Here is a 16,205-nt window from a genome sequence, read left to right as displayed (position 1 = left end):
TTGTCAGTATCGGTGCAGTGTCATCCGTTTGTCAGTATCGGTGCAGTGATGTCCGTTTGTCAGTATCGGTGCAGTGTCATCCGTTTGTCAGTATCGGTGCAGTGTCATCCGTTTGTCAGTATCGGTGCAGTGATGTCCGTTTGTCAGTATCGGTGCAGTGTCATCCGTTTGTCAGTATCGGTGCAGTGTCATCCGTTTGTCAGTATCGGTGCAGTGATGTCCGTTTGTCAGTATCGGTGCAGTGATGTCCGTTTGTCAGTATCGGTGCAGTGATGTCCGTTTGTCAGTATCGGTGCAGTGATGTCCGTTTGTCAGTATCGGTGCAGTGTCTTCCGTTTGTCAGTATCGGTGCAGTGTCATCCGTTTGTCAGTATCGGTGCAGTGATGTCCGTTTGTCAGTATCGATGCAGTGATGTCCGTTTGTCAGTATCAGTGCAGTGATGTCCGTTTGTCAGTATCGATGCAGTGACATCTGGTTCTCATTCTCAGTGCAGCGTCCAATTGTCAGTATCGGTGGACTGGTGTCTGGTTGTCAGTCGTAGTTCAGTGGCATCCGGTTGTCAGTTCCAGTGTAGTAGCTTCCGGTTGTCGGTGAATTAACGTCTTCACACTCCAGGCATTTGGATAAAATACTGGACAGACTGAGGGCTCGTGTTTGGTTGTAGTCGTGGGACGTGTGACGCCTCCATTATCCATTGTGACGTGGATCGGTGTACAATCATCAGTCTCCGGTACATTCCCCTCCCCGTGTGATCGCTCCAGTGTTTCCATTGTAAATATCAGCATGGCTGGCACGCAGACAATATCCGAGGTGTGAACTGCGGTTTCCAGGTTTCGTCCTTACCTTGGACTTCCTTGTACACGTTGACCTCTATGTAAAGATGACGCTTCGCCTTTCCTTACGTAATCTCAATATATTCCGCCGTGTTTACATACTCTGCAAATGTCATATCTAGAGCAGAAATGCTACAGTATCAGGCACAGTAGCCTCCCTGGGCCCTATAGTGCAGGGGCCCGACGCCCACCTCTACGCTTGTGTGAACAGTTGTGGGATAAGGAAAAGATACAGACAATGTAGAATTAACAGTGGGCAGCGTGGACCCACCCCAGATATTGCTATGAATCCTTATATTTACTTTATTACATCCTGCTCTTTAGTTATTCTTACATTTTTGGTTAGGATACAAAAAAGAAGAAATCATTTGTTATCAGGAAACCATCAGCAAGCTGCTATTAACAGATGCACTTTTCTTGTAATGTATCTCCACAGACTATATTTCCCTATCTAAGATGAGCAGTTTGATTCCTGTTGCCCTGATCTGGTGTCTTGTCCTCCCTGGCGTCCGGTCTTCTCTGGCTTCTGGTCTTCCCTGGCGTCCGGTCTTCCCTGGCGTCCGGTCTTCTCTGGCTGCTGGTCTTCCCTGGCGTCCGGTCTTCCCTGGTGTCTGGTCTTCCCTGGCGTCCAGTCTTCTCTGGCTGCTGGTCTTCCCTGGCGTCCGGTCTTCCCTGGCGTCCGATCCTCCCTGGCGTCCGGTCTTCCCTGGCGTCCGATCCTCCCTGGCGTCCGGTCTTCCCTGGCGTCCGGTCTTCCCTGGCGTCCAATCCTCCCTAGCATCCGGTCTTCTCTGGCTGCTGGTCTTCCCTGGCGTCCGGTCTTCTCTGGCTGCTGGTCTTCCCTGGCGTCCGGTCTTCCCTGACGTCCGGTCTTCCCTGGTGTCTGGTCTTCCCTGGCGTCCGGTCTTCTCTGGCTGCTGGTCTTCCCTGGCGTCCGGTCTTCCCTGACGTCCGGTCTTCTCTGGTGTCTGGTCTTCCCTGGCGTCCGGTCTTCTCTGGCTGCTGATCTTCCCTGGCGTCCGGTCTTCCCTGGCGTCTGGTCTTCCCTGGCGTCCAGTCTTCTCTGGCTGCTGGTCTTCCCTGGCATCTGGTCTTCTCTGGCGTCTGATCCTCCCTGGCGTTCGGTCTTCCCTGGCGTCCGGTCTTCCCTGGCGTCCGGTCTTCTCTGGCTGCTGGTCTTCCCTGGCGTCTGGTCTTCCCTGGCGTCCGATCCTCCCTGGCGTCCGGTCTTCCCTGGCGTCCGATCCTCCCTGGCGTCCAGTCTTCCCTGGCGTCCAGTCTTCCCTGGCGTCCAATCCTCCCTAGCATCCGGTCTTCTCTGGCTGCTGGTCTTCCCTGGCGTCCGGTCTTCCCTGCCGTCTGGTCTTCCCTGGCTGCTGGTCTTCCCTTGTGTCCGATCTTCCCTGGTGTCCGGTCTTCTCTGGCATCCGATCCTCCCTGGCAGCTGGGCCTGCCTGGCGTCCGGTACTTCCTGACGTCCAATTCTCCATGGCAGCCAGTCCTCTCTGGTGTCTGGTGTTCCCTGGCAGCTAGTTCGCCTTGGAGGACAATCCTCCTTGGCGGCCGGTCCTCCCTGGCATCCGGTCCTTGCTGGCTGCTGGTCTTTCCTGGCGTCCGGTCTTCCGTGGCGGCCAGCCGGCTGGTCGTCCCCTAGCGGCCAGTCTTGACTTTTGCACCTGGCCTCCTCGCTCCTGCATCCTGAGCACTTCTGGTGCTTCCACGCATCATGATGTCGCTTGATGTCTAATGACTCAGGCTCACACAATGCCATGGTATCATGGGGTCTATAAGTGCGAGAGGCCCAGGATGACACCGGATCAGGACAGCGCAGATTGAGTTGCTCTTCTCCACAATCATATAGTGACAGTTCTTCTAAGTCCAATGACTGGGGCTTGGCTACCTGTCCTCAGTGGGGCCCCTCCAATGGAGGCAGCTGCCATCAGGCTCCTCAGTTCAAAGGGCCCCAGAGTCAAGATCAAGAAGTGTTGGACACCGAACAGCCTGACCCCAGCATCCGGCTTGGCCGTAAGCATCATCCAACTTCTGTGTTTCCCCAATAGGGTGATGGGCCCAATATGGATTTTTTTCTGTGTGGCCCCATGATTACTATGCATCACCCTGCCTATCCTACATGAAAGGCAGGTTCACAATATCTACTGGAGACCACATTACATGTAGGCAAGAAGTCATCGGCAGATGGAGGCATCAGTACTCAGATTTTCCTAAATTTCCAGTGGTGCGATATGATTGGTTGAAACCTGCCCAATTCTTAAAATCCCAGCCAATATTATCGGCAGCCAGTTATCTTGGCTATCTGCTCGCTAATTGCTGTGCCTTGAGATCTCGCAGGAGTTTTTTGCTGTCTTTGTTCCTTTGCAATGATAAGATTTGGTTTGTAGGAGTCTCCATGGAGTCAGGAGGCTGCAGACAAAGGAGGTTCTGCTAAAAAATGAATCGTGCATTAGACCGGAGTCAGTGGAGCGAGAACAATGGACCTTTGCTTAGTGACGCCATTAACCTTCCGAAAATGTGATTGCACAAAAAGGCGCAAATTTTTTGCACAGATACCTGTTGTGACAAATTAGGAAAACTGGGGTACAGGGAATGCAAAATCCCCCTCATTGTACCCACATTTTAGCAGTGCAGAGCGGAGAGATACTGGAGTAAAGGAGTTAGACAGGGTGAGGAAAGCAGTGCTGTTTTTGGTGGTGTTAGGCTATGTTCACACTTTGCGGTTTTTACCTCGGATCCGCGGCGTTTTTGACTCTGCGGATCTGCAGCAGTTTTCCATGCAGTTTACAGTACCATGTAAACCTATGGAAAATCAAATCCGCTGTGCATATGCTGCGGAAAAAAACGCGCGGAAACCACATCAAAAACACACCTGCGTTTTCTGCCAAGACCTGCGGATTTAGTGCAGAAAAATCCGCAGGCAAATCTGCAACGTGTGCACATACCCTTAGGCAGTGCAGCTTGTTTCTATGGGAGTCAATGGGGATACGCTGCAATACCACAAGCAACCTGTCGACAGCGGTGGCGCTGTTTTCAAAAGACAATATCTAAGTTTTTTCTAATCCTTTTAATTTTTTTTATAGTTTTGAACAGATATAAAGTCAATATTTCCTCCACTAGCTGCAGGAACATTATTCTCAGGGGCGTCCCAAAGGTAAAATTGCTGGAGAGTAGTTGGCAGGATTTGATCCTGTGCAGGGAAACCCCAATGGATTTCGAGTCCATCGCCTTAACCAGCCGCCCACAGCTACACATAGCGCCCTATGGGGTGTTGCCATCCGTCTTACGTACAGTCGACCTCCGGCTCATGGTAGATGGAAACGTTCCGTGTTTGACGTCCTCAACAAACACAAGTTCTGCTGCTCCGACACCAAATAAACGTCATGAATATAAAGGACGGAGGTTTTATGTCATCTGTGTGTAGTGGTGGCCGGGTGGTTAAGGCGATGGACTTAAAATCAACGGGGTCTCCTTATGTAGGTTTGAACCCTCCCACCTATGCTCTAGAATTTTTGGGTTTCGGATGCCCCCCTACTAGGGGGAACCTTTACTTTATATGATCACAAGTTGTGTTTTATCTGCAGGCAAAGCCCCATGGCAGTAAGAAACTTTGTTTCAAAAACATTTCATGTTGCAACTTTAGGGAAGAGCTTTGCAATAGTGTATAGCCCACAAGACCCCACCATACACATGGTCACTTGCTTGCTTTAGCTGTGCGTGCCTTTATGCTGTGCGTGCATGTATACTGTGCGTGCCTTTATGCTGTGCGTGCCTTTATGCTGTGCGTGCATTTATGCTGTGCGTGCCTTTATGCTGTGCGTGCATTTATGTTGTGCGTGCATTTATGCTGTACGTGCCTTTATGCTGTGCATGCCTTTATGCTGTGCATGCATTTATGCTGTGCGTGCCTTTATGCTGTGCGCGCATTATGCGGTGCGTGCAGTTATGCTGTGCGTGCAGTTATGCTGTGCGTGCATTTATGCTGTGCGTGCATTTATGCTGTGCGTGCAGTTATGCTGTGCGTGCCTTTATGATGTGCGTGCCTTTATGCAGTGCGTGCCTTTATGCTGAGCGTGCATTTATGCTGTGCGCGCATTATGTGGTGCGTGCAGTTATGCTGTGCGTGCATTTATGCTGTGCGTGCAGTTATGCAGTGCATGCCTTTATGCTGTGCGTGCCTTTATGCTGTGCGTGCATTTATGCTGTGCGTGCATTTATGCGGTGCGTGCAGTTATGCAGTGCGTGCATTTATGTTGTGCGTGCATTTATACTGTGCGTGCCTTTATGCTGTGCGTGCCTTTATGCTGTGCGTGCCTTTATGCTGTACGTTCATTTATGCTCTGCGTGCAGTTATGCTGAGCGTGCATTTATGCTCTGTGTGCATTTATGCTGTGCGTGCCTTTATGCTGTGCGTGCCTTTATGCTGTGCGTGCCTTTATGCTCTGCGTGCAGTTATGCTGTGCGTGCCTTTATGCTGTGCGTGCCTTTATGCTCTGTGTGCAGTTATGCTCTGCGTGCATTTATGCCGTGCGTGCCTTTATGCTGTGCGTGCTGTCATGATCTCAATGGCAAGAGAACATAGCGTAAGCATATATAGGAACTAGCTCTTGGAAGATGGGAACTGAGCTGACCATGAACTAAACCTAACGCACAACTAGCAGTGGCCGGGTAGCATGCCTACGTTGATTCTAGATGCCCAGCACCAGCCGGAGGACTAAATAAAGCTAGCAGAGGAAAATATTAGTCCTAGCTCACCTCTAGAGAAATACCCCGAAAGGAGACAGAGGCCCCCCACATGTATTGGCGGTGAGTTGAGATGAAATAACAAACGTAGTATGAAAATAGGTTTAGCAAATTTGAGGTCCACTTACTACATAGCAGAAGACAGAAAGGACACTTTCATGGTCAGCTGAAAACCCTATCAAAAACACCATCCAGAAATTACTTTAAAACTCTGGCATTAACTCATAACACCAGAGTGGCAATTCCCGTTCACAAGAGCTTTCCAGACACAGTAACGAAACTACAGCTGTGAACTGGAACAAAATGCAAAAACAAACATGGACAAGAGTCCAACTTATCTAGTAGTTGTCTAGGAGCAGGAACAAGCACAGAGAGGCTTCTGATAACATTGTTGACCGGCAAGCAACTAACAGAGCAGCAAGGTTATATAGCGACTCCCACATCTTGATGGGAACAGGTGAACAGAGAAGATGAAGACACCAGTTCAATTCCACCAGTAGCCACCGGGGGAGCCCAGAATCCAAATTCACAACAGTACCCCCCCCTCAAGGAGGGGGCACCGAACCCTCACCAGAACCACCAGGGCGATCAGGATGGGCCCTATGAAAGGCACGAACCAGATCGGAGGCATGAACATCAGATGCAGTCACCCAAGAATTATCCTCCTGGCCGTATCCCTTCCACTTGACCAGATACTGGAGTCTCCGTCTGGAAACACGAGAGTCCAAGATTTTCTCCACAACGTACTCCAACTCACCCTCAACCAACACCGGAGCAGGAGGCTCAACGGAAGGCACAACCGGTACCTCATACCTGCGCAATAATGACCGATGAAAAACGTTATGAATAGAAAAGGATGCAGGGAGGTCCAAACGGAAGGAAACAGGGTTAAGAATCTCCAATATCTTATACGGGCCGATAAACCGAGGCTTAAACTTAGGAGAAGAGACCCTCATAGGGACAAAACGAGAAGACAACCACACCAAATCCCCAACAGAAAGCCGAGGACCAACACGACGGTGGCGGTTGGCAAAAAGCTGAGTCTTCTCCTGGGACAACCTCAAATTGTCCACCACCTGCCCCCAGATCTGATGCAATCTCTCCACCACAGCATCCACTCCAGGACAATCCGAAGATTCCACCTGACCAGAGGAAAATCGAGGATGAAACCCCGAATTACAGAAAAACGGGGACACCAAAGTGGCAGAGCTGGCCCGATTATTGAGAGCGAACTCCGCCAATGGCAAAAAAGCAACCCAATCATCCTGGTCAGCAGACACAAAACACCTCAGATATGTCTCCAGGGTCTGATTAATCCGCTCGGTCTGGCCATTCGTCTGAGGATGGAAAGCGGACGAAAAAGATAAATCTATGCCCATCCTAGCACAGAATGCCCGCCAAAATCTAGACACGAATTGGGTCCCTCTGTCAGAAACGATATTCTCAGGAATACCATGCAAACGAACAACATTTTGAAAAAACAGAGGAACCAACTCGGAAGAAGAAGGTAACTTGGGCAGAGGAACCAAATGGACCATCTTAGAAAAACGGTCACACACCACCCAGATGACAGACATCTTCTGAGAAACAGGCAGATCTGAAATAAAATCCATCGAGATGTGCGTCCAAGGCCTCTTAGGAATAGGCAAGGGCAACAATAATCCACTAGCCCGAGAACAACAAGGCTTGGCCCGAGCACAAACGTCACAAGACTGCACAAAGCCTCGCACATCTCGTGACAGGGAAGGCCACCAGAAGGACCTTGCCACCAAATCCCTGGTACCAAAAATGCCAGGATGACCTGCCAACGCAGAAGAATGAACCTCAGAGATGACTCTACTGGTCCAATCATCAGGAACAAACAGTTTATCAGGTGGGCAACGATCAGGTCTATCCGCCTGAAACTCCTGCAAGGCCCGCCGCAGGTCTGGAGAAACGGCTGACAATACCACTCCATCCTTAAGGATACCTGTGGGCTCAGAGTTACCAGGCGAGTCAGGCTCAAAACTCCTAGAAAGGGCATCCGCCTTAACATTCTTAGAACCCGGTAGGTATGACACCACAAAATTAAACCGAGAGAAAAATAATGACCAGCGCGCCTGTCTAGGATTCAGGCGCCTGGCGGTCTCAAGATAAATCAAATTTTTGTGGTCAGTCAATACCACCACCTGATGTCTGGCCCCCTCAAGCCAATGGCGCCACTCCTCAAAAGCCCACTTCATGGCCAAAAGCTCCCGATTCCCAACATCATAATTCCGCTCAGCGGGCGAAAATTTACGGGAAAAGAAGGCACAAGGCCTCATCACGGAGCAGTCAGAACTTTTCTGCGACAACACTGCCCCAGCCCCGATCTCAGAAGCGTCGACCTCAACCTGAAAAGGAAGAGTCACATCAGGCTGACGCAACACAGGGGCAGAGGAAAAACGGCGCTTAAGCTCCCGAAAGGCCTCCACAGCATCAGGGGACCAATCAGCAACATCAGCACCCTTCTTAGTCAAATCGGTCAATGGCTTAGCAATATCCGAAAAACCAGCAATAAATCGACGATAAAAGTTAGCAAAGCCCAAAAATTTCTGAAGACTCTTAAGAGAAGAGGGCTGCGTCCAATCACAAATAGCTTGAACCTTGACAGGATCCATTTCAATGGAAGAGGGAGAAAAAATATATCCCAAAAAGGAAATCCTCTGTACCCCAAAAACACACTTAGAACCCTTCACACACAAAGAATTAGACCGCAAAACCTGAAAAACCCTCCTGACTTGCTGGACATGAGAGTCCCAGTCATCCGAAAAAAATCAGAATATCATCCAGATACACAATCATAAATTTATCCAAATAATCGCGAAAAATATCATGCATAAAGGACTGGAAAACTGACGGAGCATTAGAAAGACCAAAAGGCATCACTAAATACTCAAAGTGGCCCTCGGGCGTATTAAATGCGGTTTTCCACTCATCCCCCTGCCTGATTCGCACCAAATTATACGCCCCACGAAGGTCAATCTTAGAGAACCACTTGGCCCCCTTTATGCGAGCAAACAAATCAGTCAGCAACGGCAATGGGTATTGATATTTAACAGTGATTTTATTCAAAAGCCGATAATCAATACATGGTCTCAAAGAGCCGTCTTTTTTTGACACAAAGAAAAAACCGGCTCCTAAGGGAGATGACGATGGACGAATATGTCCCTTTTCCAAGGACTCCTTTATATATTCTCGCATAGCAGCATGTTCAGGCACAGACAGATTAAATAAACGACCCTTTGGGTATTTACTACCCGGGATTAAATCTATGGCACAATCGCACTCTCGGTGCGGAGGTAACGAACCAAGCTTGGATTCTTCAAAGACGTCACGATAGTCAGACAGGAACTCAGGAATTTCAGAGGGAATGGATGATGAAATGGAAACCACAGGTACATCCCCATGAGCCCCCTTACATCCCCAGCTCAACACAGACATAGCTCTCCAGTCGAGGACTGGGTTGTGAGATTGCAGCCAAGGCAATCCTAGCACCAAATCATCATGTAGATTATACAGCACCAGAAAGCGAATAATCTCCTGGTGATCCGGATTAATACGCATAGTTACTTGTGTCCAGTATTGTGGTTTATTATTAGCCAATGGGGTGGAGTCAATCCCCTTCAGAGGAATAGGAGTCTCCAAAGGCTCTAAATCATACCCACAGCGTTTGGCAAAGGACCAATCCATAATACTCAAAGCGGCGCCAGAGTCGACATAGGCGTCCGTGGTAATAGATGACAAAGAGCAAATCAGGGTCACAGATAGAATAAATTTAGACGGTAAGGTGCAAATGGAAACAGATTTACCAAGCTTTTTAGTGCGCTTAGAGCATGCTGATATAACATGAGTAGAATCACCACAATAGAAACACAACCCATTTTTCCGTCTAAAATTCTGCCGCTCGCTTCGGGACAGAATTCTATCACACTGCATACTCTCTGGCGACTTCTCAGTGGACACCGCCAGATGGTGCACTGGTTTGCGCTCCCGCAGACGCCTATCGATCTGAATAGCCATTGTCATGGACTCATTCAGACCCGCAGGCACAGGGAACCCCACCATAACATCCTTAATGGCATCAGAGAGACCCTCTCTGAAAGTCGCCGCCAGGGCGCACTCATTCCACTGAGTAAGCACAGACCATTTACGGAATCTTTGGCAGTAAATTTCCGCTTCATCTTGCCCCTGAGATAGGGACATCAAAGTTTTTTCTGCCTGAAGCTCCAAATGAGGTTCGTCATAAAGCAACCCCAAGGCCAGAAAAAACGCATCCACATTGAGCAACGCAGGATCCCCTGGTGTCAATGAAAAAGCCCAGTCTTGAGGGTCGCCCCGGAGCAAGGAAATCACAATCCTGACCTGCTGTGCAGGGTCTCCGGCAGAGCGAGATTTCAGAGACAAAAATAATTTGCAATTATTTCGAAAATTCTGAAACCCGGATCTATTCCCCGAGAAAAATTCCGGCAAAGGAATTCTCGGCTCAGATACAGGTGCATGACAAACAAAATCTTGCAAATTTTGTACCTTCGTGGCGAGATTATTCAAACCTGCAGTTACACTCTGAAGATCCATTACAAACAGGTGGACACAGAGCCATTCAAGGGTTAAGAGGAGGTAAGAAGCAGCTAGACAGCAATTAAGGGCTAGGCAGCAAAACTCTGAGGGGAAAAAAAAAAAAAAAAAATTTCCCTTCAACACTTCTTTTTCTCCTGCTTCAGCCCAAACAATTAACACTTTGCGGTCCGGTCAAACTGTCATGATCTCAATGGCAAGAGAACATAGCGTAAGCATATATAGGAACTAGCTCTTGGAAGATGGGAACTGAGCTGACCATGAACTAAACCTAACGCACAACTAGCAGTGGCCGGGTAGCATGCCTACGTTGATTCTAGATGCCCAGCCCAGCCGGAGGACTAAATAAAGCTAGCAGAGGAAAATATTAGTCCTAGCTCACCTCTAGAGAAATACCCCGAAAGGAGACAGAGGCCCCCCACATGTATTGGCGGTGAGTTGAGATGAAATAACAAACGTAGTATGAAAATAGGTTTAGCAAATTTGAGGTCCACTTACTACATAGCAGAAGACAGAAAGGACACTTTCATGGTCAGCTGAAAACCCTATCAAAAACACCATCCAGAAATTACTTTAAAACTCTGGCATTAACTCATAACACCAGAGTGGCAATTCCTGTTCACAAGAGCTTTCCAGACACAGTAACGAAACTACAGCTGTGAACTGGAACAAAATGCAAAAACAAACATGGACAAGAGTCCAACTTATCTAGTAGTTGTCTAGGAGCAGGAACAAGCACAGAGAGGCTTCTGATAACATTGTTGACCGGCAAGCAACTAACAGAGCAGCAAGGTTATATAGCGACTCCCACATCTTGATGGGAACAGGTGAACAGAGAAGATGAAGACACCAGTTCAATTCCACCAGTAGCCACCGGGGGAGCCCAGAATCCAAATTCACAACAGCGTGCCTTTATGCTCTGCGTGCAGTTATGCTGTGCGTGCCTTTATGCGGTGCGTGCAGTTATGCTGTGCGTGCCTTTATGCTGTGCGTGCCTTTATGATGTGCGTGCCTTTATGCAGTGCGTGCCTTTATGCTGAGCGTGCATTTATGCTGTGCGTGCATTTATGTTGAACGTGCATTTATGCTGTGCATGCAGTTATGCTGTGCGTGCATTTATGCTGTACGTGCCTTTATGCTGTGCGTGCCTTTATGCGGTGCGTGCATTTATGCTGTGTGTGCCTTTATGCTGTGCGCGCATTATGCGGTGCGTGCAGTTGTGCTGTGCGTGCATTTATGCTGTGCGTGCCTTTATGCTGTGCGTGCATTTATGCTGTGCGTGCAGTTATGCTGTGCGTGCATGTATGCTGTGCGTGCCTTTATGATGTGCGTGCCTTTATGCAGTGCGTGCCTTTATGCTGTGCGTGCATTTATGCTGTGCGTGCATTTATGTTGAACGTGCATTTATGCTGTGCATGCATTTATGCTGTGCGTGCCTTTATGCTGTGCGCGCATTATGCTGTGCGTGCCTTTATGCTCTGTGTGCAGTTATGCTGTGCGTGCATTTATGCTGTGCGTGCAGTTATGCAGTGCATGCCTTTATGCTGTGCGTGCCTTTATGCTGTGCGTGCATTTATGCTGTGCGTGCATTTATGCGGTGCGTGCAGTTATGCAGTGCGTGCATTTATGCTGTGCGTGCATTTATACTGTGCGTGCCTTTATGCTGTGCGTGCCTTTATGCTGTACGTTCATTTATGCTCTGTGTGCATTTATGCTGTGTGTGCCTTTATGCTCTGTGTGCAGTTATGCTCTGCGTGCCTTTATGCTGTGCGTGCCTTTATGCTGTACGTTCATTTATGCTCTGTGTGCATTTATGCTGTGTGTGCCTTTATGCTGTGCGTGCATTTATGCTGTGCGTGCATTTATGCGGTGCGTGCAGTTATGCAGTGCGTGCATTTATGTTGTGCGTGCATTTATACTGTGCGTGCCTTTATGCTGTGTGTGCCTTTATGCTGTGCGTGCCTTTATGCTGTACGTTCATTTATGCTCTACGTGCAGTTATGCTGAGCGTGCATTTATGCTCTGTGTGCATTTATGCTGTGCGTGCCTTTATGCTGTGCGTGCATTTATGCTGTGCGTGCCTTTATGCTGTGCATGCCTTTATGCTGTGCGTGCATTTATGCTGTGCATGCCTTTATGCTGTGCGTGCCTTTATGCTGTGCATGCCTTTATGCTGTGCGTGCATTTATGCTGTGCGTGCCTTTATGCTGTGGGTGCATTTATGCTGTGTGTGCCTTTATGCTGTACGTGCATTTATGCGGTGCATGCATTTACACCTCCATACACATAAGATATTAGTGCGGTTCTGTTCAGCCAACTTTCCTCTTAGCAGCTCCATTAATTATCGGGATATTTAGTTTATACATGGAATTGCAGATAACAGAAATAGAAACCTGGATGACAACAAAGATCCAGTGAACAGAAAAGCTGGTTAGAAAATATATGCAAATGAGCCTGGAAGTGCATTGGGGCGGGGCTATGCACTGGCTGACAGTCCGTTTACTTGGAGGTTGATTCCCATGAACTGTGAACTCTCCGACCTGGTTTTCTCACTGTTTTGGGGTCGTACATGAACTCGGTGAAACCTGATGAATTTTGAGCCCATCGGCTTCACCCCACACATGGTTTGCATGGAAGGCTATGGAGGCAATGATAGCACCAGATGCAGAAATGATAGTTATAAATCTCCACATTCTGCAGACAGGCACATCTAGTCCATTACGCTGTTATTTTAACTCTTTCTTTTCCAGTTTTTAGGGAAGCCTGTGTGGACGATTTGCATTTTGTCATGTGCAGCAGTAAAAGCAAAGTCCACAGTGTTAACTATTAATCTACAGAAACTAAACGGAAACCAGGAAGACAAAATAAGCACGAGGATTTTTATTTTTCATATTGCCTGTTTTGTATATTTTTATATTGTAAACATGTTTTCTGTCCTCCAAGTATTTAAAGGGATTGTGTCGTTATGGAAAACGTTAGGCCATATGCTGATTTATAGAAACCCCAAATGATTATTATTTACTCTCACCGGGTCTTAAACAGATATTCTAAAAGCCATCTACGTGCCCCCCCTGTACATAAAGTAGTGTAAGTATGAGGCCATGTACTATTCTGCAGCTCCGCTGGGACATAACTTGCTCCAGCGCAGCTTTCTTAGGGGACTTACCCCTGCAGAAGCCATACTAGAGCAGTGTAATGTGGGGTACTTACTGCCACACCGGGGTCTTCAGGTCCTCTCCTCCTTTTATGCACCTGCAGGCTTTCTCTGACTTTTAGTTGCTGCTATGATGTCTACTTTACATTCATCCATTGCATTTGGATAAGACAAAACACTTACTAGAAATCAACAGCATGGATTGCATTATACATCAGTACTAAGCGGTACTGCGAATCCAGCACTTGCATCATAGCAAACACTTTCTTGAATAAATCAGCAGGATGGAGAGCATTATACAGCAATACTGAGCAGTGTGGCCTGAATCTACCACTGGGGTGAGATAAAACAGTTACTAGAACACAGCTGTGGGATGGAAGACATTGTCAAGGAAGCAGTGAAACTGTAAATGCAGCACTGAGGTTAAGGTAAACATTTTCTATAAAGCAGCAGCAGCATGGAGGACATTATACATCGTTGCTGAGCAGTGTAGCTGTGCATTCAACATGGGTTATAATAAAACACTTTCTAAAAAGCAGCAGCATGTAGGACATTATACAGCAGTTTTGAGCAGTGTAGCCTAAATGTAATGCAGCGCCCCAGAGTCCTGGTCGTTGCAGTACTGTGGCTCCGCCACTATGGGGAGCTATGGTGCGTCTGATGGCACTGAAGGAGTTCATCTGACCAGGTATCACATACACCAATACATTTCACAGTCGGACCTCCAGGGGGAGCTAAGGGTGCTATTCACTAGGCCACTCCCCACCATAGTGGGTAAACTGGGGGTCAGGCAGGAAGTGAGATCAGAAAGCTGACTGGGTTGGAACCAGGCAACACCTTGTGGCAGAGGGTGTTGTGGGGGAAGATACAGTAGGGTCTCTGTCAGGGGTGGGATCCTGACAGAGGCTTGGCAACTTGAACGAACGTAACGGGACCGTGCCTGCACTGAGAAGCGGCGGTGCCCAAGGAAGGATCAGAAGCGAGATAGATTGTGCTGAGTGAGAAACGAGATCACGCAATAGGAGAATTCCAGTAGGGGTCGTGCTGTAAGACCGAAGCAACATCCTACTGAGGCGCACTACCGGTGTCCGGAACGCCGAGGGAGTAGAATAACATTCAGCTTCAAGCAATACTCCAAACAGCGGCAGGACAGTCAGTCTCAGGCAGGCTGTCTAACTCAAATCACCTATGCAGTCTTGGGGGGCAACTTGTGGAGAGGGGCGACTCTAGGGTCCCGGAAGAGCTCCGAGCCTACCCGTCATACGGGTGCCGTCCCAACCAGAACACCAGGGAGGGACGGAGGATTAGCAGAACATCATCTAATCGAGTTGTGAGGGAACTTAAGAAACAGATACAACAGTTGTGGGGACTTTCTGTAAGCACAGCAGGGAAGGACTACAACACATAGCGCTAGGGGGAAGGCACCGATTTCCACCTGCTAAGAGAACTCTGGAGGTGCCATTGGACCGGCCGGACTTGCGCAGCCTGGTGAACCATATTCTGGACTGAGGACCCAGAGATCTTCAGTAAAGAGGTAAAGAGACTGCAACCTGGTGTCCTCGTTATTTACTGCACTGCACCACCACCACCACTAACATCACCTCATCCATCATATCTATCACTGTGCGCCCCTCGGCAGGGTCACGGACCGGGCCTAGCCACCGTGACAACCCCAGAGCAGAGACTCAGAGGCCCGGTACCGGGTACCCCTCGGCCCTGCCGCAGTGGGGGCGCTACAGTAACACTGGGGTGAGATAAAGCAGTTACTAGAACGCAGCTGTGGCATAGAGGACATTGTCCAGCAGTAATGAGCAGTGAAACTGTAAATCCAGCACTGAGGTGAAGGGAAACACTTTTTAGAAAGCATCAGCAGTATGGGGACATTATACAGCAGTACTGAGTAGTGTAGCTGTGAATCCAGCAATGGGTTATCTAAAAACACTAGAAAATAGGAGCATAATGTAGGAGATTATAAGAAGTATTAAGCCATGTAGCTGTGAATCCAACACTGGTCTGATATAAAAACTTATTAGACAGCAGCAGTCTAACCTGTTTTTGCCTGTCCTTGTCTGTGCCTCTCTCTGCTCCTCCTTTCTCCTGACAATTCCTCCGTCACTACAGCACCATCACCCGGAGTTACTCACCAGTCTCAGGGCACGCTTGTCCACATGGGACCTGTATCTCTGTGCTAGTATCACACATATATATCACAGTGAATCTTGTACGTTCCTTCTTTCTGCCCCAAAGTGAGAGTTTCTAGAATGTTTTCTGGCTGTTTCCAATATTGGGAGGAAGCTCCTCTGTACAGATATCCAACCAGCCGACATCTACAAGTCTACCATTATGGGGTGTACTTAATTATACGACTTTTAATCTTTTTTCTATGTGTTCTTTCTTCAGATTTTATTCTGCACCTTGAATACCCATAAAATCGACATGGATAAGCTCCTAGGGGGGCAGATCGGCCTCGAAGACTTCATCTTTGCCCACATAAAAGGTTCAAAGAAGGAAGTCGAAGTATTGAAGTCAGACGATGCTCTGGGGTTGACTATCACGGACAACGGGGCGGGGATTGCTTTTATAAAGGTAACGTTTTATTTTATTTTTTGTGTGTTTTAGGCTTTTATTTATTGAAATAAACCCTTAGAGGAGGATTTACATTCCTGGCGTATAAGGCTTTCACAGGACCATAGGGATGAGCAGAAGGCTGCAGCTTAATTCTCCTGGGTACAGGAGGAAGCGCAGCTCTGGAGTACAAACTGCTGATTTAACAATGGTCAGGTTTAAGGGTTAATGCGGATTTTACTTTATGAGGTTACTAACAGGCGCTGGTTACTACTAATTTGCATATTAATCAAGAGGATGA

The 16,205-nt window shown here is 48.2% G+C and overlaps 1 protein-coding gene across 1 annotated transcript in view; it reads left to right on the top strand.

The window, feature by feature from the left end:
* The window catches only part of GIPC2 (GIPC PDZ domain containing family member 2), a 77,062-nt gene that overhangs the window by 20,145 nt on the left and 40,712 nt on the right, over positions 1-16,205 (top strand). The window contains exon 2 of the mRNA XM_077276306.1: positions 15,740-15,925. Coding sequence (XP_077132421.1) covers positions 15,740-15,925 — 186 coding nt within the window. The remainder of the gene's footprint in view (positions 1-15,739; positions 15,926-16,205) is intronic.

The sequence above is a fragment of the Ranitomeya variabilis genome, chromosome 8 (genome assembly GCF_051348905.1).
Source record: "Ranitomeya variabilis isolate aRanVar5 chromosome 8, aRanVar5.hap1, whole genome shotgun sequence".
NCBI lineage: Eukaryota > Metazoa > Chordata > Amphibia > Anura > Dendrobatidae > Ranitomeya > Ranitomeya variabilis.
Note: the sequence above shows the minus strand (reverse complement) of the source record. Positions and strands in the feature narration are given on the sequence as shown.